The sequence below is a fragment of the Lindgomyces ingoldianus genome (assembly GCF_010093535.1).
Source record: "Lindgomyces ingoldianus strain ATCC 200398 unplaced genomic scaffold BDR25scaffold_29, whole genome shotgun sequence".
Taxonomy (NCBI): Eukaryota; Fungi; Ascomycota; class Dothideomycetes; order Pleosporales; family Lindgomycetaceae; genus Lindgomyces; species Lindgomyces ingoldianus.
In genome coordinates, this window is record NW_022985190.1 from 311,447 (window position 1) to 339,418 (window position 27,972).

The following is a 27,972-nucleotide window of genomic DNA, read 5'->3' on the forward strand; positions in this document are numbered from 1 at the left end:
GACCGGACCTTGCCATCCTTAAACATACAGCCACTGCCGAATCTAGTAAACCAGGCTCCCACTCGTACAATGGTCGAGCCAAAACGTACGCAACGGAGTACTTTTTTAGTTCATGGCTGCGCCATAAACGGAGGTCGCAAGACTTTGGTTTCGATTTGGGAAAATGCTGTCGGTTGGGCTGCCTTGAGTTTATGCGAACTTAGAAATACTAAAAGGCGCACGATATACGATCTATACAATACAATATCCGTGAATGTGGAGATTCCAAGTGCTGAGTCCGCCGGGCTAAGTCTCTCACTGTCAACGCTATTTGCCTATATCCTAATCGACCCTTAATGAAACACGTGACTACTAAGTCCTACTTAGCAACTCGTTGACAAATCCTTGGCTTCTCGACTGTAAATTTATCGAGCATGTGCGAGTAGAAGGTTCGCTAACGCCACTCTGTCACTTCCCAACTTTTTGTTTTCAATCCTTTCTCCTTCCATCCTCTCTAAGATACAGCGAGACCTGGCTAGTCTATCCTCAGTAAAGTTTCTTTCTTACTAATAATGTCTAGTGCCGCGAGAGTGACCAAAGGAAATGTGTTCTTGCGAAGTCCAGGAAACCGAATGAAGCTGCACATATCTACCCACTCTCCATGCGATACGATGATAGCACTATTAAACAGTAATGACAGTCTTTTTGGGACACCTTATGAAAGTTTTGGTCTAAGGAGCGTGTGGATGCCTGGCACAACGCGATATTCCCTCTTGGTGCAAAGGTGTGTCAGAACCTTATATGCCTTGCCCCCAACGCGCATGGATATTGGGCAAGAGCATATTCCACGCTTAAGCCGATCAGAATGTCAGACGACAAGAAATGTGTGGATATACTAGCTGTCTTTATGCCCCCACGTTCCAGGAGTCAATGTCCTGCAAGCCCCTTCATTATCAGCCATAGATCAAGGACCAAACTTAGCGAAGCTATTCAATATAAGACCAACCTGGTAATCTATTCTAGGTACGAAATTTCTCACAAAACCGATGATCCAGCATCACGGCCGCTTCCTAACTTCAGGCTATTGGAGATACAATGGATTTTACACCGCGTGACAGCAACGAGCGGAGATGCTAACCCCAGGACGACTTTCGCGACGATGACGATAATAGCGATGATATTGCAGAAGCACTACGGAATCGGTGGGATATGTACGGCTAGGATATGGACATAGGGAAATGGCCAACTACATACTTTGAGGATCGCTCCCCTGTATAGCTTCAAAGGATTTAAAGATTCGGGCAAATGAATAAACTATGTGGCGGAGGAGGACGCGGCGAAGGAGAACACAAAAAACCTTAATAAGCCTTAGATAGCACTAGTATGGCTGCATATCACAGAGTGATTATTGTAATCATTATATTCATGGAACAAGGGCCGAAAGAGATGCATTGATATTTTTCTAATATGATAGTATAGAGAGTGCACCGTCTCGGCCCAGCACGCTAAATGTGCAGAATCAAACACCATAGAAAGCAGAGGTCCTGACCTCAAGTTCAAAGGTTCGGGAATGCGGTCACCTTCTGTGGTGAAACATTAGAAACTGCGATCGCACTGTAATAGTAACCTTTGCCGCAAGGCATAAATTCAATAATGGCTCAGAGGTCGTGCCATGATCGTCAGGATTCGGATAATCCTTCCATGGGAGAGTGTTTCAAATCAATCTCACTTCAATTTCCTAGATGCCAAGTCCAAGTTGGTAGTGTAGGATTAGAACATGGGGGATGGAACTGCTCAGCATTGAAAATTTGGTTGCTTGAAGGGGAACTTGCTATGTCCGCCCAAAGCCTTGGGAGCAGAAAAGTCCGGGTGTCGTGAAAGTCCGGAGTGTCGTGAAAGTCCGGAGTGTCATCAAAGTCCGAAGTGTCGTGAAAGTCGGAAACCCAGGTCAGATAGCGCAAGAGGAAGTCAAAAAGCAGAACCTAGAATAGAGAATACATTTCTGGACGACGTGGCTTGAGGTAGTGTACACTTCTCTTGGGTATTATTGCTTTGCGCTGCAATAATTGCCAGCGATAAGGTGGTAAGCGACATGGAGGTTTCTGGTGTTGGGGAGAAGAAATCAGTTAATTGGGTCGCAGCGCGAAGTTTCAGGTTAGTGGAAACATTATTAGACCTATTTGGTGGTCTTTCGCGGGACGCCGACCATATCGAGAAGCGCCGAATGTTGATTGGACTTGTTGCCGCGAAATAAATGTTCTCCTCGGTCAAGTCCTCGACAGATCGCTGACAAATCCTGTATTGCATTCCCCTTTAGCGAACCCTTAGTCCTGTGCCGCTGCCGAAAGTCTGCCTCAGCGAATCAGTCTCGAAACACCCTTCCCTCGTGCCCCTCTGTGTTTCACACTGGCCGGCCACAGAGCTCAACCCATCGTTTCTTCCAGATCCACTAGGTAGGCCCTGGTCGTATGTTCTATCCCAAGGATCACCGTTTCATGCACCACCATTCACACCCGGCCAGCTTACCTCGTCAATGTGCATGAAACAGAGTGTCTGCGTGTCCCACAGAACCAGGCACATTGACCTGGCTTAGCTAGGCCTTCTCTTTGCGCATGAGTGGCTCATGCGGCTCCCGCTGGAAGGGTTGAGGTGTTCATCACCGGACTCTGCCACTAACACTGTACGCTGCCCCTGCGATAGTGTGGCTTTGGTCTGGTGTTGAAACAAAGCTTGATTAGGACGTGTCCGTCAGCCGCCCGTTAGCCTCAGGAACAGGACCCTTGATGTCGAATCGAGTGGTAGCATGGCGGTATTACCGTAACGGACAACCCCCTCGGGCGGCCCGCTGGCCTTGATGCCTATATAGGTGGTGCCCCCATATTGGTCGCGTCTATTCTGAGATCTTTCATCGATCTACGCATCGTTCTTCAATTCTTCTTTTCACTTCTTTACATTGCGTCTAGTACGCACGTCGCTCCTTTTCTGTGTTCAAGATGTACTTCTCTACATTCATTTCTGCTGCTACCCTCTTTCACCTCTCCATAGCTGGCTATGTTCTCGAAGATGACTACATGAAAGACTTTTATCAGCAATTTGACTTCTTCACTGCACCTGACCCAACCAATGGTAAGTGCCAATGCCTCTTTCTCTAAGAAGATCCTAACATCGCTAGGCTTCGTGAAGTATGTTGACCAAGCTACCGCTCAAAGCAGCGGCTTGATCAATGCTACCAACTCCGGCGCAGTATCTTGGGGTGTAGATAGCACCAACAAGACCCCAAATGGCAGGCCGAGCATCCGTCTCACCAGCAAAAAGACGTATAACAGCGGGCTGGTAGTGTTGGATGTGGCGCATATGCCAACAGGATGTGGAACATGGCCTGCCTTTTGGATGGTTGGACCATCGTGGCCTACCAAGTGAGAAGATGATTTTTACGGACAGGAAGATCTAGCACTGACGCTTTGCAGTGGAGAGATCGATATCCTCGAGGGCGTCAACGAGCAGGAAACGAATGCTATGACACTTCATACTGGCGCCGGTTGCTCTATTTCCTCTGATGCCGGAGCATTTGCGGGTGAGATCGCAACCTCCAATTGCGATGTGAATGCGGCGAACCAGGATAAAAACGCAGGATGCTCTATCAAGGCCACCTCGAAGAATACCTATGGTGCCGGGTTGAACGCCAACAATGGTGGCGTATATGCTACTCTGTGGACGGATCAAGCCATCAGCGTGTACTTCTTCCCACGTGGATCGATCCCGGCTGATGTCACTGGCGATTCTCCCGATCCAACTACCTGGGGGAAGCCTGCTGCCAAATTCGCGGGCGCTTGCGACATCCCATCCATCTTTAAACAGCAGCAGATCGTCTTTGACACAACGTTCTGTGGTGACTGGGCTGGTCAGGTCTGGAGCAGTGGCTCATGCGCTTCGAAAGCAGACACTTGCAATGCTTTTGTGCAAAACAACCCCTCTGCTTTCGCGAACGCTTACTGGACTATCAACGCGCTGAAGGTGTACCAGGACAACGGCAATGGTCCCGCACCGTCAGGCCCAGTTTCTTCCGTGGTTCCACCCGTATCTAGCATCGTACCCCCAGTTTCGAGTGTGATTCCACCAGTCTCTAGCATCATCCCCCCCGTTTCAAGCATCATCCCTCCTGTCTCCAGCGACCTTCCCTCAATCTCTGTCCCAATTCCAAAACCCACCACTCTGGCAACGTTGACTCGCCCTACTGGAGGACGACGCACTAGGTCTCGACGCAGATCTAGCACATCACTGGCCCTCGATTCTATTGCATCGACCGCACCAGTTTCTTCAGCTATCTCTCCAATTACCTCAGCCAGTGCATCTGCTCCCATTCCAACCATTCCGGACACTCCTAGCAGCATAGCTGACCCTTCTGCCGTTGTCCCAACAGCAACCGCCCCCGTCCCAGGAAGCAGTGTAGCAGTCTCCACAGGCGATGCCCCTAGCACATCAGCCGTCGGAGCTCAGCCTACCCAAGTTGGCCCAATGGGCGGCTTCAGCTTCCCACACAAGCAGCCATCTGGCGCTAGCACTATTGCAGCCTCTTCGGCAACCCCCTCAACTCCAGGCAAGAGTACCGGAGCCCCAGCGGCCAGTTCGTCCGCGGTTGCAAGCACCGTAGTCCCAGTACCAAGCGCTTCCGCGCCGCTGAACCCAGGTAGCTCAGCAACCGTCCCAACCCCTTCGGAAAACACGGTCGCAGGCGTAGTATCGGCTTCATCTACACCCTGCACCTCCACAGTAGCAGTCCCTGTCGTCACCGACATCATTTCCAAAAAGATCGTCGAAACTGTATACCAAACTGTCGTCGTTACCGTCCCGTATCCAGGCGAGACACCAGCTCCAGCAGCGAGGCGAGCGAGACATGTTAGGGAGCATAGGCGAAGGCATAACCCTCATTAAAGATGATCTAGGAGTCCTTTAAACGAGCTGCGGGAGATGGAGAGTCGGAGAAGGTGGGGGAGAGGCAGGGGTGCTGAAGGAAACGTTACAGATATACCCATTCTTGTATATAAATACACACGGAGGTACATTTCGGATCGGCTTTCTGCATTTTCAAAGGGGGTTTTAGAGCGTACATATGGGTTTAGCTAAGTGGCAACATTGAATCTTCGAGTGAAGTGAAGAAGGGTATAGATATCAAGTATATGTATATCTGCTTCACCATCGTTTTGCTGTCGTCTTCCAATTCTGCTTCCTTGCTGTGTGCTATACTCATTGCTTAGTAAGCTTCTCGATTAGTGTATTGGCTATGAAGACATGCAGGGCATTTACCGATATAAGCGATGTCTCTTATACTATTCATCTTTCATCCAAATGCGTAATCCATACGTTCTCGCGGAATCAGTTTCGTATACAATCACGATGTCTTGATTAGAAAGCTGCTCCGGCGGGTAGGAACACATCATCCTGACTGTCCATTATTTTTGTAGTCCTCCGATTGGGTTTCGGAATGCTTCACACCTATGCATGAGCTCATCATTATTTTCTTCTGATAACTTTCTCATTCATGGTTTCAATTCCTGTAGATTTCTGGTTCCCCAAACATAGGGTATTAAGCTCTTAAATTTTTCGACCTCTACTGTCATACACTATACTTATCGGGTTTCCACAGCCAGAGGGAGGGTTGAAGCATGGAGGCCGGAGATTTATATAGAGGGCGCGATGCCTCTAGGCTGGAAACAAAGCAAATCCACCCATGACAAAACCCAAGAAATTGGTTGTTTGGGGGGACTCCTGGAAATAGCATTGCGGCTCAGGACTGCGAGTCCATGGCATGTGGAATCCGGAGATTTTAGTCCAGATTCTCATGTTCCTAGATTTAGGCAATTTTCTTCGACGGCAAGTAGTTAGGAAGGCTGCAGCCGTTGAAGAGCCAATTTCTTTTTCGAATATGCCGAAGAGGGGGTATTAAGTCCACCCAAAACTCGTGATGTGTTCGCTGGGTGATTTGAGGTTCTCCGTCTCTCATTGGATCTCATGTCGGATAGTGTGTGCACTTTGTTGTATGCCTTGCCTCCAAAGTCTTCTGGCTTTGGATCTCTCCATAGGAATTTCCGCTCAGGTTTTGAAATACCCTCTCGCATTGCCGGCCATGCATGGTGTTTAAGGATTTTTTTTTTTTTTTTCACTGCCGAGAAGGATGTCTGGGCCTTAAAGATATAGTGGCTGACCTTTAATGGTAGAGGAGAGGTCAAGAAGGAAGCATCTTAGCAGCTGACTACGTGCAGGAGAAGACCTGGAAAGCGTTTTATCGCAGGTGGGCAAACCAGAAGGAGCGAGTCCACCGGCCAGGTCGGGAAAGTCCGCTGAAAGAAAAAGACACCAATTTCTTACACCGCGCCTCTAGAGCGGATGAGGCAAAAGAGTGGTAGCTTCGGAGCAGTACTTCCACGCATGAGGCGTATCTATTAGACTCTTCATTTTTCCTAACGAAAGGGGGCTGAGAAAGTTTTGTTTTTGTTGTAAGACATTGATATCGCCAAAAAGGATCTTCGAAGCAAAAGTCGGTATGAAAGTCTATTTTCGGCCAACACCGCCTCAACCATGAAATGTCTCAGCCTTTCTTTTTCTCGCCTGACCGCGGCTGAGGAAGTAATCAGGTCACTTCCAGGATCTAGATTCAAGTGTCGACTGGTAAAACATTTGTTCGAGGCTAAGAGGCAGCGTCGTCAAGACCTTCCGAGGTTTGAAATTCTAGAAAGGATAGGAACAACCACCATGAAGCCCCTGCTCAAGCAACTCTATTACGGAAGCTGATGGGTATTTGGACACGATTTTTGGCGTGTGTTTCTAAAAGGAGATGTATCTGATTCCACGGAATCCGAGCCCGAAGACATAGATATTCGCTCCGAAGTTTTGACTTCCTGGATATGATCATCTAATACCTTCGTCTTCTTGCATTCCAACTCCGTGTTCAGAGCATTTAGGGGTCTGCCTGATGATTTATTCCAGCATCCGCATACATGGGTGCCAGCAGGGAGCTTTTCTATGAGTTGGAAGAGCTGCAGAGAAACATTCCTAGGGAGCTTAGAAAGGAAGAAATCATCAAACAAAATTGCGCTTTTCCCGCAGGAGCGGTGATCATCGCTCCATAAGTGAGATCTATTGGATTTAAAGCGGCGCTCTAACACGTCAGCCTTAAAATCAATCGTTTAGGAAAAAGACCATGGATTGACCCAAGCAGATGGTGATCGGGATTCGTCGCGACGTCTAGAAGGCAGCATGGTGAAGTATCCGAAAGTGTTTGTTGCTCCGGATTATATATCATTGCCTCTCGATAGTTCGCAATCTGGATCCATGGCCTTGAAAGATTCCGTTTTTGGCATTGAAGGAGGTGATAATCATGCTAGGGAACCGGTAATTCTGATTCTAAGACGCAGGACTCGCAAGCGTTGCGTTGAGAAATGCCCCACGGACTCCAAGCTCAATACCTGTCTACATGCTTGCATCACACTAGGTAAGTATGATACAACCTGGGTCCCAATCCCATCGGGCCGAGATTGAATATTTTTAAGGAAACACGATTCCGTCAGATTTCCAAGGTGCCCTTTTGGTGAAAGCTTCACAGAGACCAAGGCAGTGAGGTTGTTTGATTCAAAAGCCGGATCATGTCGCGTGTAGACTCCAAAGTTTCCTACATGATCAAATGTTCGAGGCCAACTCGACCATGACCGGAGTTTCTCGAGCTTTTATTTTCTAGCTATAACACTAGCCGTCGCAGACTTAGAACGAAACAAAAAAGCCATAGCAACGTTCGTAGTTGGTTTTGTAGTGACAGGAAGAAATCTCTACGATCGGAAGTGGGCCGGAAAGAAGATCCATCAGTCGGAGTTCTCTCACATTCGATGTGTTTTTTTCCACAAGCAAGAAGACCTCTAGGTTGAAGTCAGGGGGATTTTGTTCCTTTAGGTCTGGGGTGTGAGCAGGATTCAAGGAGACTATAAAGATTCGCGAAAATCCTCTCCAGACCTTGAAGAGCTCTCTCGATGAGTATAGAAACCACAACTGGAGGCATTGACGTATTAGAATACTAATTTGAAAGGAAGAACAAACAAAAGGTTCCGGAACAAGACTCCTATATCTCTTGTGCTGTCTTTTTAGTAATGCAGATCGAGATACGTCCTGATGTTAGAGGAAGCGAAGCCCAGATCATTCAACCACTCCGTGGTAAATTATGGGTTGGGTATAGGATACTCCATTCTCGTTTTAGCCGTGTACAGGACACGGGTTTTCACCCAGAGGGAGCCCTACAGTTGTGAGTTTTCAAGCAGACTTCCAAAGCTTGGAATCCATGGAAATTCCGTAACGATAATATAAGTTGTTAAACACAGGCAGCACAAGGCTCGTCGACGCACATTTCCAGGTTTCCCTTTGGTCACAACTCCCATTTTGTTTTCCCAGTAACATTGCCTGAGCTCTATTTGTCTCTGGAAGGAAGGCGAGGATTCCATGAGCATGCGTATGGTGAATTTTCTGTCCGAAATATGGGGGCTGAGGTGACAATCAGCGTCTGAGGAGACAATGCAAGGCGTTGCAAGTGAGTTGACCAGTCAACATTAGGTCGATTTTGTGGTGGATTTGGTCAATGCCCACTGATTCGCAATCTTCGTGAAAGCGGCTCGCTGGGTGGGGGTGGAGGGATTTCGACGGGTCCTACGCTTAGAGGAGTACTTTGTTGGAACAGTTTTTCAGGCTGCCCATTAATGCTTGTACCCCCCCTTCTTTTAGGAACCAGGAGCTCATGGCCTGGAAGCATTCGGTTTTTAACACCCAAGCTCCCGTCTCAATCACCGCTGAAAGCCCTCACTGATCCCTAGTCAAGTTCTTGGAACCATAACTCGGAATCGTCGTGGGTTTTGCAAGAACTACTGGCCCCATGACTAAGCCTTCCAGTCCTTAGCAGGAAACCTTTCCGTGTATATCCGTTGCTACTGTTGAATTTAATGTAGATCTGATAATGCACCATGCCAGATACACCTCACGCATTTGATAAACTGCAAACCCACCGAAGCTGGATGGTGTTCCTTTCGAGCGGGAGAAAAGGCCATGGATCCTGCCAGTTTTAATCTGAATTCCGTGAGGTTGACATACACCCGATTTCTTTACGATTCGTTCAGATCCACGAGAAGTCCATTCCGCCTCAGACGCCTTTTTGTTAAGCCTGGAGAATCAGGGTCAGAGGGTAGCCATATTATGGATCGGACTTCGATTTTAGTCCAGGTCTAAGTCTAGGTATCGATCCACTCTTCTTCTTAGTAGGGAGTTTTAATCCACGAAGGCCGGAAATGATATCAAATCTTTCATATATATCGGTTTTGATTTACCCAGCCAAGGCGGAGCTTGGATAAGAAAACCCCTGCACCAGAACAAGGCCATGCCGGCTTTTTTCCCCGCTCCTATGATCGAAGGCTCAGGAGCTGATAACTATCAATATGAAGATCTGGAAGAAAGATCAGCGCATGGCGTGTTCCAGTGAGATTTTCTTCCTGGAGTGACTTTGTGTGTCGTTTTCTGTTCTCCGCGTCTATTATTTGATAAGCCAAATGCTATCGACTCGGGAGTGAGGCACACCGAACATACAGCCTGCGTTATTGTATTTAGTTCAGATTTTGCTCTCGTCACGCAAGGAGGCACGAGTTTTCAGGCAGAGGAAGCACATACCGGTGGGGTTATTGTAATATAGAGTTCTGAATCCACGAGAAGAGTGCTATATATCCATTGGTTTCCAGGGACATTTTTGTGTTATGGTCCTGTTTATCGATCCAGAAAGCACCCATGGATGTATGAGTGAAGATTTTTTTCTAATCAGGCTTCCAGATCTTAGGTTCTAGGGGCGAAGAAAGCGATGTATTTGTTGTCCCTGATCATTCATTGCTAATGTCTGAACTCTTGATCGAACAAGAATATGCGAGAGTCTGACAAGGATCTTTTGGAGGTCGTGGCCGTCCATATACCTGGATTTTGTCCCTGTTAGGAATCCACAGCCCCGATTACCATACATCGCACCTTGGTAGCTTTTCGATCTCGGCTTTTGATCTCAACCTCGGTCTTTGATATTGGATATGTTCTGGTTGAGATCTGAAACCAGTCCTTGGAGGGGAAATTGTCTTAGTCTCCGTAATAATTCTTGTAGATCGGGAGGTATGATTTTATTCCATGGGCTAGAAGTCACGCATGACAAGATAGACCGTCCGGAACAGGGTATCATAATTTTGGGGGATGACTTTAGGAATACTAGAAGGATCCACCCTCAGTCTTACAGTTTCTTGTGATTCTCTAAACCCCCAAAACCATTTGACGAGCACCGAGACTTCTTCGTAATATCCCCCTGATATGCCCCGGAAAGCAAGCCATCGTACGGCATGGGGACGTTCTCAGTGGCGAGACTCCAAGATGGTTCATTTGACGGATCGATGACGTTTTCCGGTCTCCCAAGTCCCGGAGCCATCACAATCCCAACAGTCTAGTTTAGCCCGGCGGTCAGAGCCATGATGGACCTCTTCCAGGCAGGTATTAGGAGAGTTTTTCATCGAGCTCGAGGATTTCCAGTGCAGCACTCCATACAGGTGGTGACAATTTGTTTTCAAATTGCGTAGTCGCTGGCCTACATATATACGTCCCCATCGAAAAATTTAGTTTTCTCGAATAAGCCATTAGGCGGAAACAGCAATGGTTTTGATTCTGCTCTAGGATCTAGGGTAGAAGACCTCCAACTGAGAAGTGCAAAGTGGCCAATGATGGTATAATAGGGGTGGGTCCTTGTTGCCCAGGGCACAGGAGCTATGATCCACACTACGATGACTTTTTCGAAAAGTAACCCGTGGACTTGTAGGACTCGCGGTTCTGGGCCCAAACGCATTTCCACCATTCGTGTTCTATTTTCGAGGCAAAAGAGACAACTATCAGACTGAGTATTGGGGAATTGTTGGTCCACCAGCAACGGTCCACTCTCCGGCAGCAACTGGTTTTGCGGACTCATATTGTATATCACGAAAGCTGTTTAGGATGAATATGAAGGTCTTGCTGAATGAAGATAGGAACAGAGGGGAGTATGGGAGAGAGGGGTGTTATATTGATAAGGACTCGAGGGTGGCGAGGGACAGGGGAAGGCCGGGGTGGGGTAAGAAGTATGTAAAGTCTGTCATGGTAGGTAAGCTTCACGAGCAGGTAGAGATTGTTGGCGTTCAACTTACCGCTCTACTGTTTACCTATGAGCCGACTGCATCGGAATTACCATCCACATTACACCACCTCGATCTCACCGCTGTCTACGAACCATCATATGCTGTCCCGAACAGCTGATTGAAAATCTTTTCATTATCTTCATGGTATACTACCAACCAACCGATTCGCAATCCACATACAGTCGTTACGCCCTCGCCAAACGCACTTGCATCATTTATCGTGACAACGCAATGTCATCAATCCTCAGAATCATCTTCACCGTCTCGGCCGCTAACTCAATTGCGCTTGTGCTCACGAGCAGGGGTTGTAACACGTTTTCTTCGGCGATATCGTTCTTCACACCTCCACTCTTGATACTCACACCCGCATTCTGTTGGCCTTGTGCATGCCTATGCCTTAAGTCCGTAACCACCTTGATGCTGTTCAATCCAGCGTTTTCCGCCAACGTCGTCGGAATGACTTCCATAGCGTCTGCAAACGCTTTCCAGCAAATGGCTTCTGTGCCGGAGAGTTCACGAGCGTGCAGGGATAGCTGGTGGGCGATTTCGATCTCAGGGGCACCACCTCCGGCGAGTAGGGCCTTCTTCTTTACTAGGGATCGGATGGCGCAATGAGCGTCGTGTAATGAGCGTTCGGTTTCGTCGAGGATGAGAGAGTTGGAGCCTCTACAGACGATGGAGACAGTTGATGCGATGGATTTCACACCAGAGACCTTGACATATCGCGCGCCGGAGGCTTGGACTTCCTCAATGAGGTCGGCTGAGCCGAGCTTGTCTTCGGTGAAGGAATCGATATCGGCGATTGGTTTGCAACCAGTGCTCTAGCGACTGTTAGATTGATTCGAACGACTTGGCGAATGATAGAACTTGCCTTGCAAATGAACTCGATTTCGTCGCGCTCAATATCCTTGACGACAAGAATCTTGAGTTTTGAGAGGAAGTGTAGACTAAGGTCGTTGACTGCGTCTCTCAGGATCGACTTCTGAATGAAGAGCACATTGCACTTCGCCTTCTGGATCTTCTTCACCATGTTAAGCAGATACGTCCGCTCTTCCTTGAGAATCTTGTCCATCTGCCTGTAATCGTTCACCACAATCTGGTTCTCCATATCTGGTTTCGGGGGGCTAAGCTGGAACTGTATCAGACCAATTTTGGCCTTCTCTTTCATTGTTGGGCCTCCTGCACTCTTAACCACCTGCTGATTAAGCACCAGCCCGTCCACCATCTCACTGTCTTCGATGGTTCCGCCTGCCTTTTTGATGATCCTGATGTTCTTTAAGTCTACATTATCTGCTGTCTTGGGATCGATGACCTTCATGACCGAGTCCACAGCCATTATCGGTAGCTTCGCCTCTTGCGCTACAATTTTGGACGAAAGGGCGGTTGTGGCAGTCTTCAGAAGGGTCGGACGGTCGGACAGTAAGATGGGAATCGACATATCTGTCAGGATGTCTATAGCCTTTGCCGCTGCCCGCTGGAAGGACTCTGATATGACGGTGGGGTGGATGCCTTTTCCCAGCAAACGTTCTGCCGCACCGAGCAGACTTCCCGCTATCACCACCACGGAGGTTGTACCGTCTCCGGCTTCGATGTCCTGAGCGTGGGCAAGGTCGACGAGCATCTTTGCGGAGGGGTGCATGACGCTCATTTGGTTCAGCATTGTAGCTCCGTCGTTGGTGATGATGGTTTCGCCTTTGCCGGTTTGGATCTAGGGACTGTATTAGAACCAGTGTAGGGATAGAATGCTGAGCCACACACCATCTTGTCCATTCCTTTCGGCCCAAGAGACTGCCCTAATATTAGAATTACTGTTCCCCGCACAGAATGGAATAGGCCATACAGTTCGAATAGCATCAGCCACAGCTGTAAGATTTAGGTCAGCTACCAGCTTCCATGACTTCAACATAAGCATAAATACCTCTCGCTGCCACAATATTGGCTATCCGGACCGCCCTGGGCTTTTCCTTATCCTGGTGCCTCCATTAGTGAATGTTTTGAGAGCTTTACGAAGGGTACTGTACCCTGAAGGCAGCATTTCCGGCACCTCCGTTCGCGATTTGAGTTGCCATTATGTCTGATGCAATAGAGAAACGGGAGTGGTTTGGGTGTTGGTGGGGTGTATATGGCTGCTCGACGCGCTCAGCAATTGGTCGCGTCCTACTTGTAACTGCAGAAATTCTGGACGGCAGAACCTCGGGGGAGCCCTCGCCAAGACCGCCTGGCAGTGATTACCCAGGAACACCACCTTCACTGCTTCATCCATATCTGCCCCGAACACGGTCTTCTATCCCGCCGCTCGACGCCTTCTGTCCTGAATTCCCGCCTATCAAACCAGATAGAGTTTCCAGTGCCACCACAAGCTCAAAATTCGGAACGCAAGCGCTGACTAGGCCGTCAACATGCCCAGTGCCACCGGCCAGAACTGGGAGAAGTACCAGAAGACCTTTGCCGACGATGAGGTAGAAGAGAAGAAGATCACTCCTCTAACCGATGAGTAAGATACCGATGGAATCATAGCTCTCCGGTTCATAGCTGAGCATGCGACAGGGACATCCAGGTGCTGAAGACGTACGGAGCCGCTCCCTACGCCGCGGAGCTCAAGAAGCTCGAGAAGGAGATTAAGGACAAGCAGCAGACGATAAACGAGAAGATTGGTAAGCTTCAGCATGCAATCCCGCCATGAGATGCGCAACTAACAGGTCGACAGGCGTCAAGGTAGCTACCTCCGAGCCACAACACCCACTTCCTACCCTCACCTAACAATATCGTAGGAATCAGATACTGGCCTCGCACCACCACATCTATGGGATATCGCCGCCGACCGGCAGCGAATGCAGGAAGAGCAGCCCCTCCAGGTCGCCCGGTGCACCAAGATAATACAGGACGAGAAGGACACCGAGAAGAGCAAATATGTCATCAACGTCAAGCAGATCGCCAAGTTCGTCGTGAACTTGGGCGAGCGGGTGTCACCGACAGATATTGAAGAGGGCATGCGAGTAGGGTAGGCATAGGCCATATCCGCTTTAGCCAATGTCGGGAAGGCTAACCATCTGTCCAGCGTCGACCGAAACAAGTACCAGATCCTCCTCCCGCTCCCACCCAAGATCGACCCTTCCGTCACCATGATGACCGTAGAAGACAAGCCCGACGTAACCTACGGTGACGTCGGCGGCTGCAAAGATCAAATCGAGAAACTCAGAGAAGTCGTCGAAATGCCCCTACTCTCCCCCGAACGCTTCGTAAACCTCGGCATTGATCCCCCCAAAGGTGCCCTTCTCTACGGACCCCCAGGAACCGGAAAAACGCTCTGCGCGCGCGCCGTCGCCAACCGAACAGACGCCACCTTCATCCGGGTCATCGGCTCCGAGCTCGTGCAGAAATATGTCGGCGAAGGCGCCCGCATGGTCCGCGAGCTGTTCGAAATGGCGCGGACGAAGAAAGCCTGCATCATCTTCTTCGACGAAATCGATGCCGTCGGCGGCGCACGTTTCGACGACGGCGCGGGCGGCGACAACGAGGTCCAACGCACAATGTTAGAGCTTATAACGCAGCTCGACGGCTTCGATTCTCGCGGCAATATCAAGGTCATGTTTGCTACTAACCGTCCCTCGACCCTCGATCCCGCGCTGATGCGTCCCGGCCGTATCGACCGTAAAATCGAGTTCTCGCTGCCGGATATGGAGGGTCGTGCTAACATCCTGCGCATCCACGCGAAGAGTATGAGCGTGGAGCGGGATATCCGTTGGGAACTTATCTCGCGGTTGTGCCCGAATAGCACGGGTGCGGAGCTTAGGAGTGTGGCGACCGAGGCGGGCATGTTTGCGATTCGTGCGCGGAGGAAGGTGGCAACGGAGAAGGACTTCTTGGCTGCGGTCGATAAGGTGATTAAGGGGAACTTGAAGTTCAACTCTACGGCGACGTATATGCAGTACAATTAGAGTGGAGGCAGCGCGGAAAATGAGGAGGAGCAGGGCGAAGGAAGTGCATTTTTGGAGTCTGAGCTGAGCGCACGGCAGCGTTTGCCTGTCATTGTACCAATACGAGGGATCAGGAGTGTAGAGAAGTATTGCATGCCCGCACGTGCCTCTTTCCACTCTCTCGGCCATAGACGTAATGAAAGCAGTTGGTAGACAACCTTCGGCTAGCTAAGAGATCTAATAGTAAACTTCCCGAAAGCAGACCCCTGAAATTTTCCAAAAACTTAACCCACTTTCTTGCAAAGCTTGTCCAAATGCACATGGACAGCTAACATACTCTTTGATCTCGGACTTAGAACTGAGCCCCTAGAGTGCCCGTGGGTAGATATCTCGACGATAGTATGTATCAAATGTACATGACCACCCCACATCCACTTCACCATTGCAAGTGCAGACTCAAATCTTAACGACCAAGAAAATTTCCTTTTGATTCGATTCGATATATACTCCCCTCTCAATCCACAAAGGAACAAAAAGAACTTCCAATCAATCTCCATCTTCCCAACAACCCCACAGCACCACATGCACTTCATTTCATTTCAACCTCTCACCTCATATATTCCCCCATAATCATCCCTCTCATCTCATCCAATATACATAAAATACATGAAACTTCACACCTCCACATCTACCTCCCACTCCCGATTCTGGTCCGTGTCCACTCAATAAGTCCTCTTAAACGGCGGCACAGCCTTACACTCATTCTCATCCAACGTATGGCCCGTCACAGCCCTATACCCCAACTGCACCTTGCCATGCGGCTTCTTCTGCCAACTTAGTGTATGCTTCATCCAATTCTCGTCGTCTCGATCCGGGTAATCCTCACGGGCGTGAGCACCCCTGGATTCTTTCCGGTTCGCCGCCGACTCTGCGGTTTGCACGGCACAGGTTAGAAGGTTCCGCAGCTCAAGCGTTTCGGTCAGGTCCGAGTTCCAGATCATGCTGCGATCCTTAGTTCCAACGTCGGCGAAGGTGGCGTCGACCTCGCGGATCTTACGGACGCCTTCATCGAGGGATTCTTGGGTACGGAAGACTGAGACGTCGGTTTGCATAACTTTTTGCATGTTGAGACGGATTTCGGCGGTCGATTTGGGGCCCTCGGCCGTGCGGATCTGGTCGATGACGGAGATAGAGTCCGCACCGGCGTCAGCGGAGATGGAGTCGGCGGTTTGGCCAGGCTTGAAGTTATCGCGGATCGTGTGGGAGACTGCGCGGCCGAATACGATGAGATCCAGGAGGGAGTTGGCACCGAGGCGGTTGGCACCGTGGACGGAGACACATGCGGCTTCACCACATGCGAAGAGACCTGGAACAACCTGATCTTTGCCTTGCGCATCGACCGTAAGGACCTCGCCGGTGTATTTGGTGGGTATACCACCCATGTTGTAGTGGACCGTTGGTAGGACGGGGATGGGCTGCTTCGTGACATCGACGCCCGAGAAGATGGCGGCGGTCTCGGAGATACCAGGGAGACGCTCGTGGAGGACCTCGGCGGGTAGATGGCTGAGTTGAAGGTAGATGTGGTCCTTCTCGGGACCAACACCACGGCCTTCGCGGATCTCCATAGTCATAGACCGGGAGACAACGTCTCGGGAGGCAAGATCCTTAGCGGTAGGGGCATAACGTTCCATGAACCGCTCACCCTCAGAGTTAAGGAGATAGCCGCCCTCACCACGCGAGCCCTCGGTAATCAAGCAACCAGCACCGTAGATACCGGTCGGATGGAACTGCACGAACTCAAGATCCTGGTTGGGAAGACCGGCACGAGCAACCATAGCCATACCGTCACCGGTACAGGTGTGTGCGGATGTGCAACTGAAGTAGGTTCGTCCGTAGCCTCCGGTGGCGAGGACGGTGTTCTTAGCGACGAACCTATGAATGGTACCATCTTCCTGGTTGTACGCAATGACACCCTTGCAGACACCATCTTCCATGATTAGGTCAGTAGCAAAGAACTCAATGAAGTACTTTGTGTTGTGCCGCAGAGACTGTCCGTAGAGAGTATGAAGCAGAGCATGCCCGGTCCTGTCGGCGGCGGCACAGCATCGGTATGCCTGTCCACCCTTACCAAACTTCTGAGATTGCCCACCGAATGCACGTTGGTAGCTACAAAGATTGTGAGTAAGTGGTTGACGCTACAATGGTTTGCTTGGAGCTTACATGCGACCATCTTCAGTTCTCGAAAAAGGGCAGCCGTAATTTTCGAGCTCAATGACAGACTGAGGAGCCTCTCTTGTCATGTAGTGAATAGCATCCTGGTCCCCCAGCCAGTCCGAACCCTTGACGGTATCGTACATATGCCACCGCCAGTCGTCCTCATGCATGCTGAATGCCAAGTAGTGTTAGCGTTCCAGATTTCGTCAGAAGAGTCTGAAAGCTCAAACTTACTTTCCGAGAGCAGCATTGATACCGCCCTGAGCGGCTACGGTGTGGGATCGAGTCGGGAAGAGCTTCGATATGCAGGCAGTGTTGAAGCCAGCTTCGGCAAGACCAAAGGCCGCACGCAGGCCAGACCCACCGGCTCCGACGACAATCGCATCGTACTGGTGGTCTATCACAGGGTATTTGCGGGCAATGAAGCCTGAAGCCTCCCTTGCCTTCAAATGCTCGGTTGCGAATATGCGTGCCGCGGGTCGTGTGGAGGAAAATGCTCGCGTGGATGTGCGGAGGCTTTTGGTGAGCTGGTGGGGTGAGTGTTAGCCATTGAGCTTCCAACGCAAAGCGACATCAAAGAAGAGTAATTCCTCTTCCACATGGAGGCATTGGGACATCTTCTCGTGCTGATGGCACAGCTCCAAGGCCATCGCGGGGTGGTAGACGCCCCGTGCGGAGCGGACCGGGTGGTACTTGGTTGCAGAGGCAGCGTATGAAGCTCTAGAGTGGTATCTTACCTGGTTTGCAAGCTGCAGACGACGCATCTTGAGGCAGCTCATGATGGCGACGGAGTATGGAGTGGAGAGGGATGTGGTGTTCGAGTGGCCTGGTGTTTTTGGGTAGAATGATCATGGAACGGTTGTAACGCAAACGCCGTGATTGGCCAACGAAGAAACCTCGGGAAGCCGCATGTGAGGATTGCCCGTCCCGGCTTGTTTTCTTTCCTCTTCATGCCACAGCGGGAATAGCTAGGCACAGTGCGAATAGTTGCTTCTGTTAAGCCTTGCACGACTCCTGACAGTGCCACTACGATCTTGCCTTTATTGCTTCTCCCTCGATCGTAGCTTCCTGCTCTGCATTTTGAGACTCGGGCGCAAGTTCCCGATGAGGCAGGGCCCAAATCCTTCCACGCCAGAAACTGGCCACTATTTTTGCCCGTAGACAGTTTAAGAAGAAGGCTGACACCCCCAGGGCTCTTTCTAGATATCACGAGGCTTGCGACCTCTGTTTCATGCTCGAATACCCTAATTGCTTATTGCCGTTCATAGTTCAAATCGTCATCGTCATCGACTGCTGTGTTCACTCCCCGACGCCTGCATTCTAGACCCTCGACTAATATCAATCTCATTGTGCTTATTGTGGACTTCCTTTCCATCCATGGATTTGAATGCGCCGGACATGTCTGCGTGGCGATCGGGGCCTTTCGCCATATTTACTCCCTTCTAGTTCTCATCTCGAAAGTATTTATAGTAGGAGAAGTGGTAACTTCGGTGCGGGCCGAAACTCATGCACACCTGCAGGTTCAGCACCAAGACGTGAATGAAGTGGGAATCATTGATTTTTTTTTCCTTATTGTGAGTCGCTCATCACCTTCAGCAATGCAGAGACCCAATGCCATTTGCCTAACATCCCGGGAAGAAAGTATGCACTCCACATCCACTGCCCACAACAATACTCTATGCCGCCGTCTGGAGATCCTTCTTGAGCACACCCAAGTACTGCTTCTTCTCTGCCGCACTCTGGTACGCACCGTGACCGAACTTGGAAGAAGTGTCGATCCATTTGAGCTCGACCTTCTCCAACGCCCTCCTGCTTGTGTGTGTGAACATTGACTTGCGGAGCGTCATGATCCGCTTCTTCACACCAGGGCAAGATCCCTTGAGAAGAACGAAGTCGTTCTTGACCTCACCATACCGCACAAAGCCACCCATTCTACGACTGGTCAGTAGGGTTCAAAGGGGGGACACATCACGTGACTTACGGGGTAATCTGCTTCTTGGAAACGTCGAAATCTGTGGCGGCGTTCCCGGCATCGCTGCCCAAGCCAATGCGGTAGATCTTGTGATTGACTGAGGTACGGTGGTGGTAACCCATCTGACCAGCACGGGCAACAGTCCACTGGACGTGGGATGGATGCCACGCACCGATACAGGCAACCTTTCGCAGACCCTTGTGCGTCTTGCGAGGGAGCTTCTTGGTGCCCCATCGAGCAGTGACGCCGTTAAATCCGTGACCTTTGGTAACAGCGATGACGTCGATCATCTCGTTGTCCTCGAAGATGGAGCTGATCTCAATTGGCTTCTCAAACAGACCGCGGCCGAAAGAGACCTTGTCGGCAATGCTGCCGCCGTTCACCTGGATTTCCATCAAATGTGCCTTCTTCTGCTTGAGCGGGGTCTTGGAGATTTGAGTGTGGGCGAGGATGCGGACGACGGTGCAGTACTTCTTGATGCGCTCGAGCTCGCGGGTGATGGACTGGCCGTTGTTCTCGGAGTGCTTCTTGGCATACTTTGTGAATGCCTTCCTCTTGCTCTGGTACCAGTTCTTGTAGAATCGTCGCTTGATCTCGTCGCTCAGGTGCTCGGCCCAGACGGTGGTGAGGGAGCGCAGGCCGCGGGGAGTCTCGATGTAGCCAACCAGACCGACAGCGATCATCTGGAAATTTTGTTAGTTCCAAGTTCCAATTGCCTTTCAAATTGGCGTGCGTACCGGGGGGGTCTCGATAACGGTGACGGCCTCGACGATTTCCTTTTTGTGCAGCTTCGCACCGGGTCGGTCCAGGTCGCGGACGATGGTGGTCATACCGGCCTTATAGCCCATGGCGGCGGTGAGGTGGACAGGCTTCTTGGGGTCATCTTTGGGGAAGCTGTTAATTCTGTCAGCTATCGTGTGAACTTTTGGATATGCTGCACTCGATTACCTCTTCACTTTACCGCGGTGCCTGGCGGCGCGCTTGCGGGGCAAGAATGCCAATGACCCGTGGCGGGGAGCCTCGAACTTCCTGTGAGACATGGTGGAAAGCTCGACGTGCTGGTAGGTTAGTTTGGTGATGTCGAGAGCTGGGCTCGAAATTGATGGTGGAGGGTGCCCGATTTTCGTTTGCGTGGGCCAGAAGCGAGCGGCACTGTTTGGCCTGTTTGCACCGTCTCTGTCCACCTTGGCACGGGGCCTTGGCAGGCAGCAGCCCAAGACCCCACTGCCGCCAGCACCTGGGCATATTGCTGAGTGCTGAGTGAGGTACCAAATACACCACCGCACCTCTGTCTCCATCTCGCGTCTCTCTCCCGTTGCCTCGTCGCCGCCGCGCGCTGTTTCACCGACGAGTTGACCCCGTCTCCCGAGCTCTGCTTTCGCCTCTCCAGCTCCTACCAATTCTAATTCGCCCAGCAAACACCTGCACCGCTCCCACCGTCACCGTCACCGCTGCCAACCCCCCTCCCACTTTCACCCAGCCTCGACGTCGGCGGCGCCCCACCCAGGAATCCCGATACCCCCAGCAGTCTTGCGCGCTCGCTCTCCGGCCATATTTGTGCTGCGTTTAGCACTCCGGACAACAACCACCGGTCTTGATCGAGCTGCCGTCTATCCTACTGGCCGGGCCTTATAACCATGGTGGACGGAGAGGGCAACCCCACGACGTGGAAATTCACGCAGTATGTTCTTGTTCGCCTCTTTTGTGTTATTCTTGAATTTACTCGCTTCGGCTACAAGTGATTCGTTCTTCACGGCGACCGGGAAGTCCCCACGGGTGACATTGCTGACTCCACTAGATGTTTCGGCGACAAAGGGGACGTTGAAGATATAACAGAAGGTACGCAGATTAGCGAAGGTTCTCTTACTTGTTCCTGAAAACGTCTGACCTGTTTTGGCTGACTGCTGGTAACTAGCCGACATCATTTCCACGGTCGAATTCGACCAAACGGGAAACTACCTAGCCACCGGGGACAAGGGCGGTCGCGTGGTCCTATTTGAGAGGAATGAAACTGTATGTCGTTCTATTCTCTCCTTCGTTGCGTCCTCTGCCCCGCGACCCGACCTGGCGTTCGGCTCCTGATGCAGTTGCAGAAAAAAACATGCGAGTATAAGTTCCACACCGAATTCCACTCACACGAGCCCGAATTTGACTATCTGAAATCGCTCGAAATAGAAGAGAAAATCAACAAGATCAAATGGTGCCGCCGTCAGAATGCTTCCCACTACCTCCTCTCGACGAACGACAAAACCATAAAGCTATGGAAGGTTTTTGAGAAGTCGTTAAAAGTCGTAGCCGAGAACAACCTCTCCCACGAACTGACACCAGGCGGCGGCGTTGCTGGTGCCGGCGGTCCTGTTAGAAACCCAAATGCTCACTTCCGAACTGTCGCCGACCTCAAACTTCCCCGACTTACTCACCATGACACCGTTGTCGCTGCCGTACCCCGCAAAACCTATGCCAACGCACATGCCTATCATATCAACAGTATATCAGTCAACAGCGATGGCGAAACCTTCATCAGTAGTGATGACCTGCGGATTAATCTGTGGAACCTCAATATCCAGGACCAGAGCTTCAACATTGTTGACATCAAGCCGGCTAATATGGAGGAGCTCACGGAGGTCATTACTGCTGCCGAGTTCCACCCGCTGAGCTGTAACTGGTTCATGTATGCTAGTTCAAAAGGGACTATCAAGCTGGCAGATATGAGGGAGAGCGCTCTGTGCGATCAACATGCGAAACGTAAGTGACTGTGAGAATTCCCGGAAAGCAACTAATGTTGACATTTACATGATAGAGTTCGAACAGGAGGAAGATCCATCCTCCCGATCCTTCTTTTCCGAAATCATCTCTTCCATATCAGATGTTCGCTTCTCACATGATGGACGATATATACTATCACGAGACTACCTAACGGTGAAGATCTGGGACGTGAACATGGAGCGGACTCCAATTAAGACCATTCCTATTCATGAGCACCTGCGGCCGCGATTGTGTGACACATACGAAAACGACAGCATATTCGATAAGTTCGAGGTAGTCTTCTCCGGAGACGCCAAAAACGTCATGACCGGGAGCTATAATAACAACTTCATGATATATCCATCAGACCCGGAGAAGGATACGGAGGTTGTGTTACAAGCGGACAAGTCAGCATTCAAGGCTAAGAAGGTCGGGATTCCGACACCGATGAATTCCTCCACAAGCCCTACAGGTAGCTCCGGGAAGAAGGGTGGATCAAGAGCAGGGAGCCCTGCCGCCGGAGCAGTGGGCCAGGGGCAGCGTATGCGGAAGGAGACTGATGCTGATCAGATTGACTTCAACAAGAAGATTCTCCACATGAGTTGGCATCCATTTGAGGACAGCATTGCAATCGCAGCCACGAACAATGTGAGTTCTCCCCTAAGTGAAATTTCCATTCGTGATATACTAATGTCCACCTTAGCTCTTCGTCTTCTCAGCATTGTAGGGTGAGCCTTCATCATTGGCGTAAGCGCATCTCATCAAGGGCATTCGCAACTAGACTCATCTCCGAGCTTGTTTCCTTGGCCACAGATTCCCTCTTCCATTCTTCCATTCTTCCATTCTTGTTTGGTAGTGGCCTGATTGGACGGCGCTGGAATGGTAGATGGAAACTCTCATGGTGGTGGGCGTGCACAGTGATTGCTTCGGTGGTTTGTGTAGGCAATGCATATTCGGAAGCGCTAGCAGAGCTGGATGTAAATTGCGCACCATGGTTATGATAATGAAGTGGTGCATTTGGCAATGAAAAAAATTTGCAAACAGTAGAAGTGCTCTTTAATCATCACGAGCGATGAATGATGTCAACCCCTTATGACATGATAGTACCGGTTGTGATCGCAATAAATGAGAAAATACTATCATTCATCCCATGTCAAAGTTCAATCTGACTGCCATCAGATAATTTCCTAGTTAACACATTGAAATGGTCGGATGCTATATGTCTCAAAAAAGCACAGCCTCGGCCTCTCAGCCCTACGGAGAATTGCCGCTAGCGCACCACAATCTTCCACGTTGACAGTCTCACTTCGAATCCCATCCACCCTAACGTTCTCATTGACCATGACAGGTTCCAACCCATTGGCGTTGTTTAGGTAGACTTTGTTGCATTTGTGAGTCGTTCTTTCCTTACATTGTGTCTCAGACCAGCATCTGACTTTCTTCTATTTGCCCACTTGCTCCTCACATATCCATCAATGGTCGAACTGCTTGTATTTTAACCGATCTCAATCGCCATTCCAGCCCAGTTGGTTCGAGGAGTCTCTGCGGATGAACGAACCCTTTGTGGAGTTTCGACAAACGCTAAAGCTGTGTAGGTTCCCGAGAATTTTTGGATAGCAGCATCCTTGCGTTCTTCAATTTGCCTTTTTAGTTGTCTCGAGGTCTGAATTGCATCACCATGGCAGCAATTGCCCCGCTCGCTGGCAGTTTTGCACTCATTTTCGGTGGATGTTGCTCAAATGTAGGCATAATACTCTTCGTACAGCCTCCGAGCTAATCTTCCGCAGGTTTACTGTCTAGAGGCCATCGTAAAGTGAGAGATAGCTCGACACCAATATAAGTGTTGACATTCTGACATCAGATAAGACATGAACCGGACAGCGGCCTCCTTATCACCCTTTTCCAGTTCATCTTCACGTGCCTTTCGACTCTACATTATCAGTTCGACCCCAATGGTCGATATTTCGTCAAGCCATCGCCTGTACCATTTCGGAAGTGGTGCATAAGCGCGGCATTGTTCTTTACGGTCAACATGATGAACAATTGGGCCTTTGCTTTTAACATTTCTGTACCGGTTCATATCATCCTACGCAGCTTTGGAAGCGTGACCACAATGGCGGCTGGGTGGATGCGCGGGAAGAAGTACTCTCCGGTCCAGATATTCTCAGTTGCTGTCCTGACGTTGGGAGTCATGGTTTCCGCTTGGGCCGATGCGATGTCAAAGGTATGCTTTGTCCCCTAAAGAAGTGCTAGTTGTACTTACCCATTCATAGGGCAAAACAATGGATGCATCCAACATTGATCTCACCAGTGCATCGTTCGAGATGGGACTGCTCATCTTACTCGTTGCCCAACTTCTCTCTGCATACATGGGAGCCTACGTTGAGGATATTTACATCGAACACGGTAACCATTGGAAAGCAAACCTCTTCTACTCTCATCTCCTCTCGATCCCACTCTTCGCCAACTTTACTCCGGTTCTCTATAAGCAATTTCTAAGGCTTCACGCCTCTCAGCCGTTTCAAGTGCCCCTTCTAATGGCCGCAAGTCTACCTCCGATGGCCAGCAAAGCGCTGGCCTCAACATCCCAGCATGTCATTTTCCTAACAGCGAATGCGGTAACGCAACTGCTATGCATCACTGGTGTCAACATACTCAGTGCCAACACCTCGGCAGTCACAGTCACTATCGTCCTAAACATTCGCAAACTGGTCAGCTTCCTGCTGAGCATCTGGCTCTTTGGAAACCAGATGAGTGGACTGATGAAGGTGGGAGCAGCGATGGTGTTCGGAGCTGGTGCGCTGTACGGTTGGGAGACTACGTACAAGATTCCGCAGAGACGGCGGGCGGCTGCCGAGGAGGCGGAGGCGAAGAAAGCACAGTGAGAGGATGCGATTTAGTGTGGATTATAGAAATGAGTTTGTTCAGGGTGGCACTCTTGGTGTATATTACTGCAGCTTTTATAGGACATTTAGTTAGAGAGACGCTAGATTCCTCAGTAAATCCGCCGGTTATTAGATGAGACCACACATTGACTTCCCCCGAAATAGATTGTACTCCACGTTGGCACATTTCACAGAACATACAAAGGTGCGGCGGAAAACCCTCCTATGTTTTGCGACTGAAGATGAATGACTGGGAAGTTATTTTGTTATGTCTTGGTTTGGACTTTGGAATGGCCCAGGATATGGAAGCACGTGATGCGCCACACAGGTGGCTGAGCAGCTTTCCGCCCCCAGGGTTCGTCTAAGGGGCGTGCGCGTCGACCAAAAGATTGCGAATTGACCACCTATCCAGTCCGCATCTCGTAGCTTCTAGATTCCACTCCTTTTGCCCGCCCTCCAACCCGGTTTTCGACTTCTTGTCTTGGTAAGTCGTGTCACAGAACTTAATTGACATCACCCGGCGTCATAGACTGACTTTACCTCCGCATCAGGCAGCTTTTTGAGCTCATCTACCATGTCTTCTCCGGCCGCCGTACGGCATCGCGGTCCCAAGGACAAAAAGCGGCCTGTCACGCCGAACCCAGACATTTCCACCGAGAAGGATTTCGATGTTATTTCCAAGGGCAAGAAGGAGCTCAAGCCCAAGAAGAGCTCAGAATGGGACTACAAGCTGGCTATCACAATTATCACTATCCTAGCCTTTGCAACACGCTTCTGGGGAATCAGCCACCCTTCGCAGGTCGTCTTCGATGAGGTGCATTTTGGAAAGTTCGCCTCCTACTACCTCCAGCGAACCTACTTCTTCGACGTCCACCCTCCCTTCGGAAAGCTGCTCTTCGCCTTCGCTGGTTGGCTGGTGGGATACCGCGGTGACTTCCTGTTCGAAAACATCGGCGACTCGTACATCGCCAACAAGGTGCCCTATGTCGCTTACCGCTCGATGCCCGCCATGATGGGCGCTCTCACCGTTCCGACCGTGTTTATGATCATGTGGGACTCTGGATACTCTCTGCCAGCCTGTGTAACTGCGGCTGGGCTGATGCTCTTCGACAACGCCCACATTGGCCAGACCCGATTGATCTTGCTCGATGCGACCCTGATCTTCTTCATGGCTCTGTCGGTGCTCAGCTACATTCGCTTCTACAAGCTCCGACACGTACCTTTCGGCCGCAAATGGTGGAAGTGGCTCTTGTTGACTGGCGTGTGCCTCAGCTGCGTCATCTCTACTAAATACGTCGGTGTCTTTACTTTCTTCTCCATTGGGGTGCCCGTCTTAATTGACCTGTGGGACCTCATGGACATCAACCGCCGTCAGGGAGCTTTGAGCCTTCCAGAGTTCGGAAAGCACTTTGCTGCTCGTGCGGTTGGCCTCATCATCATTCCATTCTTCCTCTACCTCTTCTGGTTCCAGGTCCACTTCTCTATTCTCACACGTTCTGGGCCTGGAGACGACTTTATGAGCCCCGAATTCCAAGAGACTTTAAGCGACAACATTATGACTCTTCAATCCGTTGGAATTGATTTCTTCGATACCATCACAATTCGGCACAAGGACACCAAGGTTTACCTCCACAGCCACCCTGATCGCTACCCTCTTCGATATGATGATGGCCGCATCTCTTCACAGGGACAACAAGTCACGGGATATCCTCACAACGATACTAACAATCACTGGCAACTTCTTCCCCACAAGACGCTTCCTAGCAATGAGGGCCAGCGGATCAAGACTGGCGATGTCGTCCGTCTTCGTCATTTGGTTACGGATACCATTCTGATGACACACGATGTGGCTTCTCCCTACTACCCAACCAACCAGGAGTTCACCACCATCAGCCACGAGGATGCTGCCGGTGCGCAATACAACAACACTCTTTTCGAGATTCGGGTGGACAACGTCAAATCCGGTCAAGACTTCAAAACTATGTCCTCCCACTTCAAACTAGTCCATGTTCCAACCAAAGTCGCTATGTGGACTCATACCACCCCGCTCCCCGACTGGGCCTACAAGCAGGCTGAGATCAACGGTAACAAGAATGTCCAGCAAACTAGCAACATCTGGTACGTCGACGACATCCCATCTCTCCCTGCCGACAGCGAGCGCAACAAGAAGGAACCACGCAAGATCAAGCACGTCCCATTCTTGAAAAAATACTTCGAACTTCAGCGCGCCATGTTCTTCCACAACAACGCTCTAACCAGCTCGCATCCTTATGCTTCCTTCCCCATTTCCTGGCCATTCCTGCTTCGCGGTGTCTCTTTCTGGACCAATAATGACACCCGAGAGCAAATCTACTTTCTTGGTAACCCCGTTGGCTGGTGGCTTGCTTCATCGCTTCTCGCTGTATTTGCTGGTATCATCGGTGCGGATCAGCTGGCGCTTCGGCGCGGCATGGATGCCCTTGATGATCGTAAGTCGTCCCTCTTTTTCCATTTCTGACATCACTCAAACCCTACCCTTTCTCTACCAGCCATCAACAGTATTAAACACCAAATTCTAACCCACCTGTCCGATTTAGGTACTCGGGCCCGCCTATACAACTCCACCGGCTTTTTCTTCCTTACCTGGGCCGCCCACTACATCCCCTTCTATATCATGGGCCGCCAACTCTTCTTGCACCATTATCTCCCCGCTCACCTCGCCTCCGCCCTTGTCACAGGCGCACTTATCGAGTTTATCTTCAACATCGAGCCCGTGGACCCGGAATCCCCTGCCCCACCCCCATCCACTTCCTCAGCCTCAAATCCCCAGTCCCACACCCAATCTCATACCAAAGGCCACCGTAGGACGCAATCCCGCCCTGTACGTGAAAGAGTGGCGACGCAGAGTCTGTTGGGTAGCTGGATTGCGACGATTGTGGTTCTCAGCGCGGTTTTCTGGTGCTTTATGTTCTTTGCCCCATTGACGTATGGGAAGCCGGGGTTGACGGTTGAGCAAGTGCAGGCGAGGAAGTGGTTGGCGTATGATTTGCATTTTGCAAAGTAGA

At 50.4% G+C, this 27,972-nt stretch overlaps 10 protein-coding genes across 10 annotated transcripts; 6 read left to right on the plus strand and 4 right to left on the minus strand.

Annotated features, from left to right (window-relative positions):
* Positions 1–551: 551 nt before the first annotated feature.
* Positions 552–1,238, plus strand: BDR25DRAFT_358559 (uncharacterized protein; the record flags this gene model as incomplete). Its single annotated transcript, XM_033695972.1, has 4 exons — positions 552–763; positions 817–1,090; positions 1,123–1,181; positions 1,214–1,238. The coding sequence occupies 4 exons, from the start codon at positions 552–554 to the stop codon at positions 1,236–1,238; spliced, it is 570 nt and encodes a 189-aa protein (XP_033544277.1).
* A 1,647-nt stretch (positions 1,239–2,885) lies between these two features.
* Positions 2,886–4,911, plus strand: BDR25DRAFT_335881 (uncharacterized protein; the record flags this gene model as incomplete). Its single annotated transcript, XM_033693056.1, has 4 exons — positions 2,886–3,105; positions 3,152–3,395; positions 3,447–4,199; positions 4,425–4,911. Exons 1-4 carry the CDS (start codon positions 2,973–2,975, stop codon positions 4,909–4,911), a joined length of 1,617 nt encoding a protein of 538 aa, XP_033544278.1. The 5' UTR covers positions 2,886–2,972.
* A 768-nt stretch (positions 4,912–5,679) lies between these two features.
* Positions 5,680–8,026, minus strand: BDR25DRAFT_358561 (uncharacterized protein; the record flags this gene model as incomplete). Its single annotated transcript, XM_033695973.1, has 14 exons — positions 5,680–5,891; positions 5,930–6,088; positions 6,183–6,317; positions 6,346–6,396; positions 6,443–6,548; positions 6,591–6,664; positions 6,723–6,801; positions 6,828–7,135; positions 7,177–7,357; positions 7,395–7,442; positions 7,482–7,671; positions 7,735–7,799; positions 7,852–7,922; positions 7,981–8,026. 14 exons carry the CDS (start codon positions 8,024–8,026, stop codon positions 5,680–5,682), a joined length of 1,725 nt encoding a protein of 574 aa, XP_033544279.1.
* A 110-nt stretch (positions 8,027–8,136) lies between these two features.
* BDR25DRAFT_358562 (uncharacterized protein) lies at positions 8,137–8,525 on the plus strand (the record flags this gene model as incomplete). The annotated part of the gene is made up of 3 exons (XM_033695974.1): positions 8,137–8,225; positions 8,251–8,313; positions 8,375–8,525. 3 exons carry the CDS (start codon positions 8,137–8,139, stop codon positions 8,523–8,525), a joined length of 303 nt encoding a protein of 100 aa, XP_033544280.1.
* Positions 8,526–11,315: 2,790 nt separating this feature from the next.
* Positions 11,316–13,322, minus strand: BDR25DRAFT_335882 (T-complex protein 1 subunit delta). Its single transcript, XM_033693057.1, has 6 exons — positions 13,217–13,322; positions 13,114–13,165; positions 13,036–13,058; positions 12,954–12,983; positions 12,067–12,903; positions 11,316–12,016 (listed from the first exon to the last, which is right to left on the minus strand). The coding sequence occupies exons 1-6, from the start codon at positions 13,262–13,264 to the stop codon at positions 11,411–11,413; spliced, it is 1,596 nt and encodes a 531-aa protein (XP_033544281.1). The 5' UTR covers positions 13,265–13,322; the 3' UTR covers positions 11,316–11,410.
* A 125-nt stretch (positions 13,323–13,447) lies between these two features.
* BDR25DRAFT_291830 (26S proteasome subunit P45) lies at positions 13,448–15,347 on the plus strand. The gene is made up of 5 exons (XM_033688616.1): positions 13,448–13,689; positions 13,743–13,849; positions 13,903–13,910; positions 13,967–14,196; positions 14,254–15,347. The coding sequence occupies exons 1-5, from the start codon at positions 13,595–13,597 to the stop codon at positions 15,131–15,133; spliced, it is 1,320 nt and encodes a 439-aa protein (XP_033544282.1). The 5' UTR covers positions 13,448–13,594; the 3' UTR covers positions 15,134–15,347.
* Positions 15,348–15,577: 230 nt separating this feature from the next.
* Positions 15,578–18,158, minus strand: BDR25DRAFT_344838 (succinate dehydrogenase subunit A). Its single transcript, XM_033693983.1, has 4 exons — positions 18,064–18,158; positions 17,561–17,853; positions 17,333–17,497; positions 15,578–17,278 (listed from the first exon to the last, which is right to left on the minus strand). The coding sequence occupies exons 1-4, from the start codon at positions 18,103–18,105 to the stop codon at positions 15,835–15,837; spliced, it is 1,944 nt and encodes a 647-aa protein (XP_033544283.1). The 5' UTR covers positions 18,106–18,158; the 3' UTR covers positions 15,578–15,834.
* Positions 18,159–18,867: 709 nt separating this feature from the next.
* On the minus strand, positions 18,868–20,414 carry BDR25DRAFT_291837 (60S ribosomal protein L3). The gene is made up of 4 exons (XM_033688617.1): positions 20,247–20,414; positions 20,036–20,192; positions 19,308–19,981; positions 18,868–19,258 (listed from the first exon to the last, which is right to left on the minus strand). Exons 1-4 carry the CDS (start codon positions 20,336–20,338, stop codon positions 19,003–19,005), a joined length of 1,179 nt encoding a protein of 392 aa, XP_033544284.1. The 5' UTR covers positions 20,339–20,414; the 3' UTR covers positions 18,868–19,002.
* A 137-nt stretch (positions 20,415–20,551) lies between these two features.
* BDR25DRAFT_305512 (protein phosphatase 2A regulatory subunit PR55) lies at positions 20,552–23,127 on the plus strand. Its single transcript, XM_033690422.1, has 6 exons — positions 20,552–20,979; positions 21,097–21,137; positions 21,214–21,311; positions 21,392–22,043; positions 22,099–22,691; positions 22,747–23,127. Exons 1-6 carry the CDS (start codon positions 20,936–20,938, stop codon positions 22,768–22,770), a joined length of 1,452 nt encoding a protein of 483 aa, XP_033544285.1. The 5' UTR covers positions 20,552–20,935; the 3' UTR covers positions 22,771–23,127.
* A 594-nt stretch (positions 23,128–23,721) lies between these two features.
* Positions 23,722–27,971, plus strand: BDR25DRAFT_327313 (PMT-domain-containing protein; the record flags this gene model as incomplete). The annotated part of the gene is made up of 7 exons (XM_033692323.1): positions 23,722–23,784; positions 23,831–23,856; positions 23,910–24,267; positions 24,317–24,924; positions 25,484–26,726; positions 26,829–27,396; positions 27,505–27,971. The coding sequence occupies 7 exons, from the start codon at positions 23,722–23,724 to the stop codon at positions 27,969–27,971; spliced, it is 3,333 nt and encodes a 1,110-aa protein (XP_033544286.1).
* Position 27,972: the final 1 nt, after the last annotated feature.

Bases quoted from the DNA above. Each gene is read 5' to 3' on its own strand.
- BDR25DRAFT_291837 (XM_033688617.1), bottom strand. From the start codon at position 20,338: ATGTCTCACAGGAAGTTCGAGGCTCCCCGCCACGGGTCATTGGCATTC. The intron at 20,193-20,246 runs GTAATCGAGTGC...CAGAATTAACAG, and splicing joins CACCGCGGTAAAGTGAAGAG to CTTCCCCAAAGATGACCCCA. The intron at 19,982-20,035 runs GTACGCACGCCA...CAAAATTTCCAG, and splicing joins CCGTTATCGAGACCCCCCCG to ATGATCGCTGTCGGTCTGGT.
- BDR25DRAFT_344838 (XM_033693983.1), bottom strand. From the start codon at position 18,105: ATGAGCTGCCTCAAGATGCGTCGTCTGCAGCTTGCAAACCAG. The intron at 17,854-18,063 runs GTAAGATACCAC...TCACCCCACCAG, and splicing joins GTCTGCAGCTTGCAAACCAG to CTCACCAAAAGCCTCCGCAC. The intron at 17,498-17,560 runs GTAAGTTTGAGC...CTTGGCATTCAG, and splicing joins ATCAATGCTGCTCTCGGAAA to CATGCATGAGGACGACTGGC.
- BDR25DRAFT_291830 (XM_033688616.1), top strand. From the start codon at position 13,595: ATGCCCAGTGCCACCGGCCAGAACTGGGAGAAGTACCAGAAGACCTTT. The intron at 13,690-13,742 runs GTAAGATACCGA...AGCATGCGACAG, and splicing joins ATCACTCCTCTAACCGATGA to GGACATCCAGGTGCTGAAGA. The intron at 14,197-14,253 runs GTAGGCATAGGC...CCATCTGTCCAG, and splicing joins GAAGAGGGCATGCGAGTAGG to CGTCGACCGAAACAAGTACC.
- BDR25DRAFT_335882 (XM_033693057.1), bottom strand. From the start codon at position 13,264: ATGGCAACTCAAATCGCGAACGGAGGTGCCGGAAATGCTGCCTTCAGG. The intron at 12,904-12,953 runs GTGTGTGGCTCA...TACAGTCCCTAG, and splicing joins CGAAAGGAATGGACAAGATG to ATCCAAACCGGCAAAGGCGA. The intron at 12,017-12,066 runs GCAAGTTCTATC...AACAGTCGCTAG, and splicing joins AAATCGAGTTCATTTGCAAG to AGCACTGGTTGCAAACCAAT.
- BDR25DRAFT_305512 (XM_033690422.1), top strand. From the start codon at position 20,936: ATGGTGGACGGAGAGGGCAACCCCACGACGTGGAAATTCACGCA. The intron at 22,044-22,098 runs GTAAGTGACTGT...TTTACATGATAG, and splicing joins GTGCGATCAACATGCGAAAC to AGTTCGAACAGGAGGAAGAT. The intron at 22,692-22,746 runs GTGAGTTCTCCC...TGTCCACCTTAG, and splicing joins CAATCGCAGCCACGAACAAT to CTCTTCGTCTTCTCAGCATT.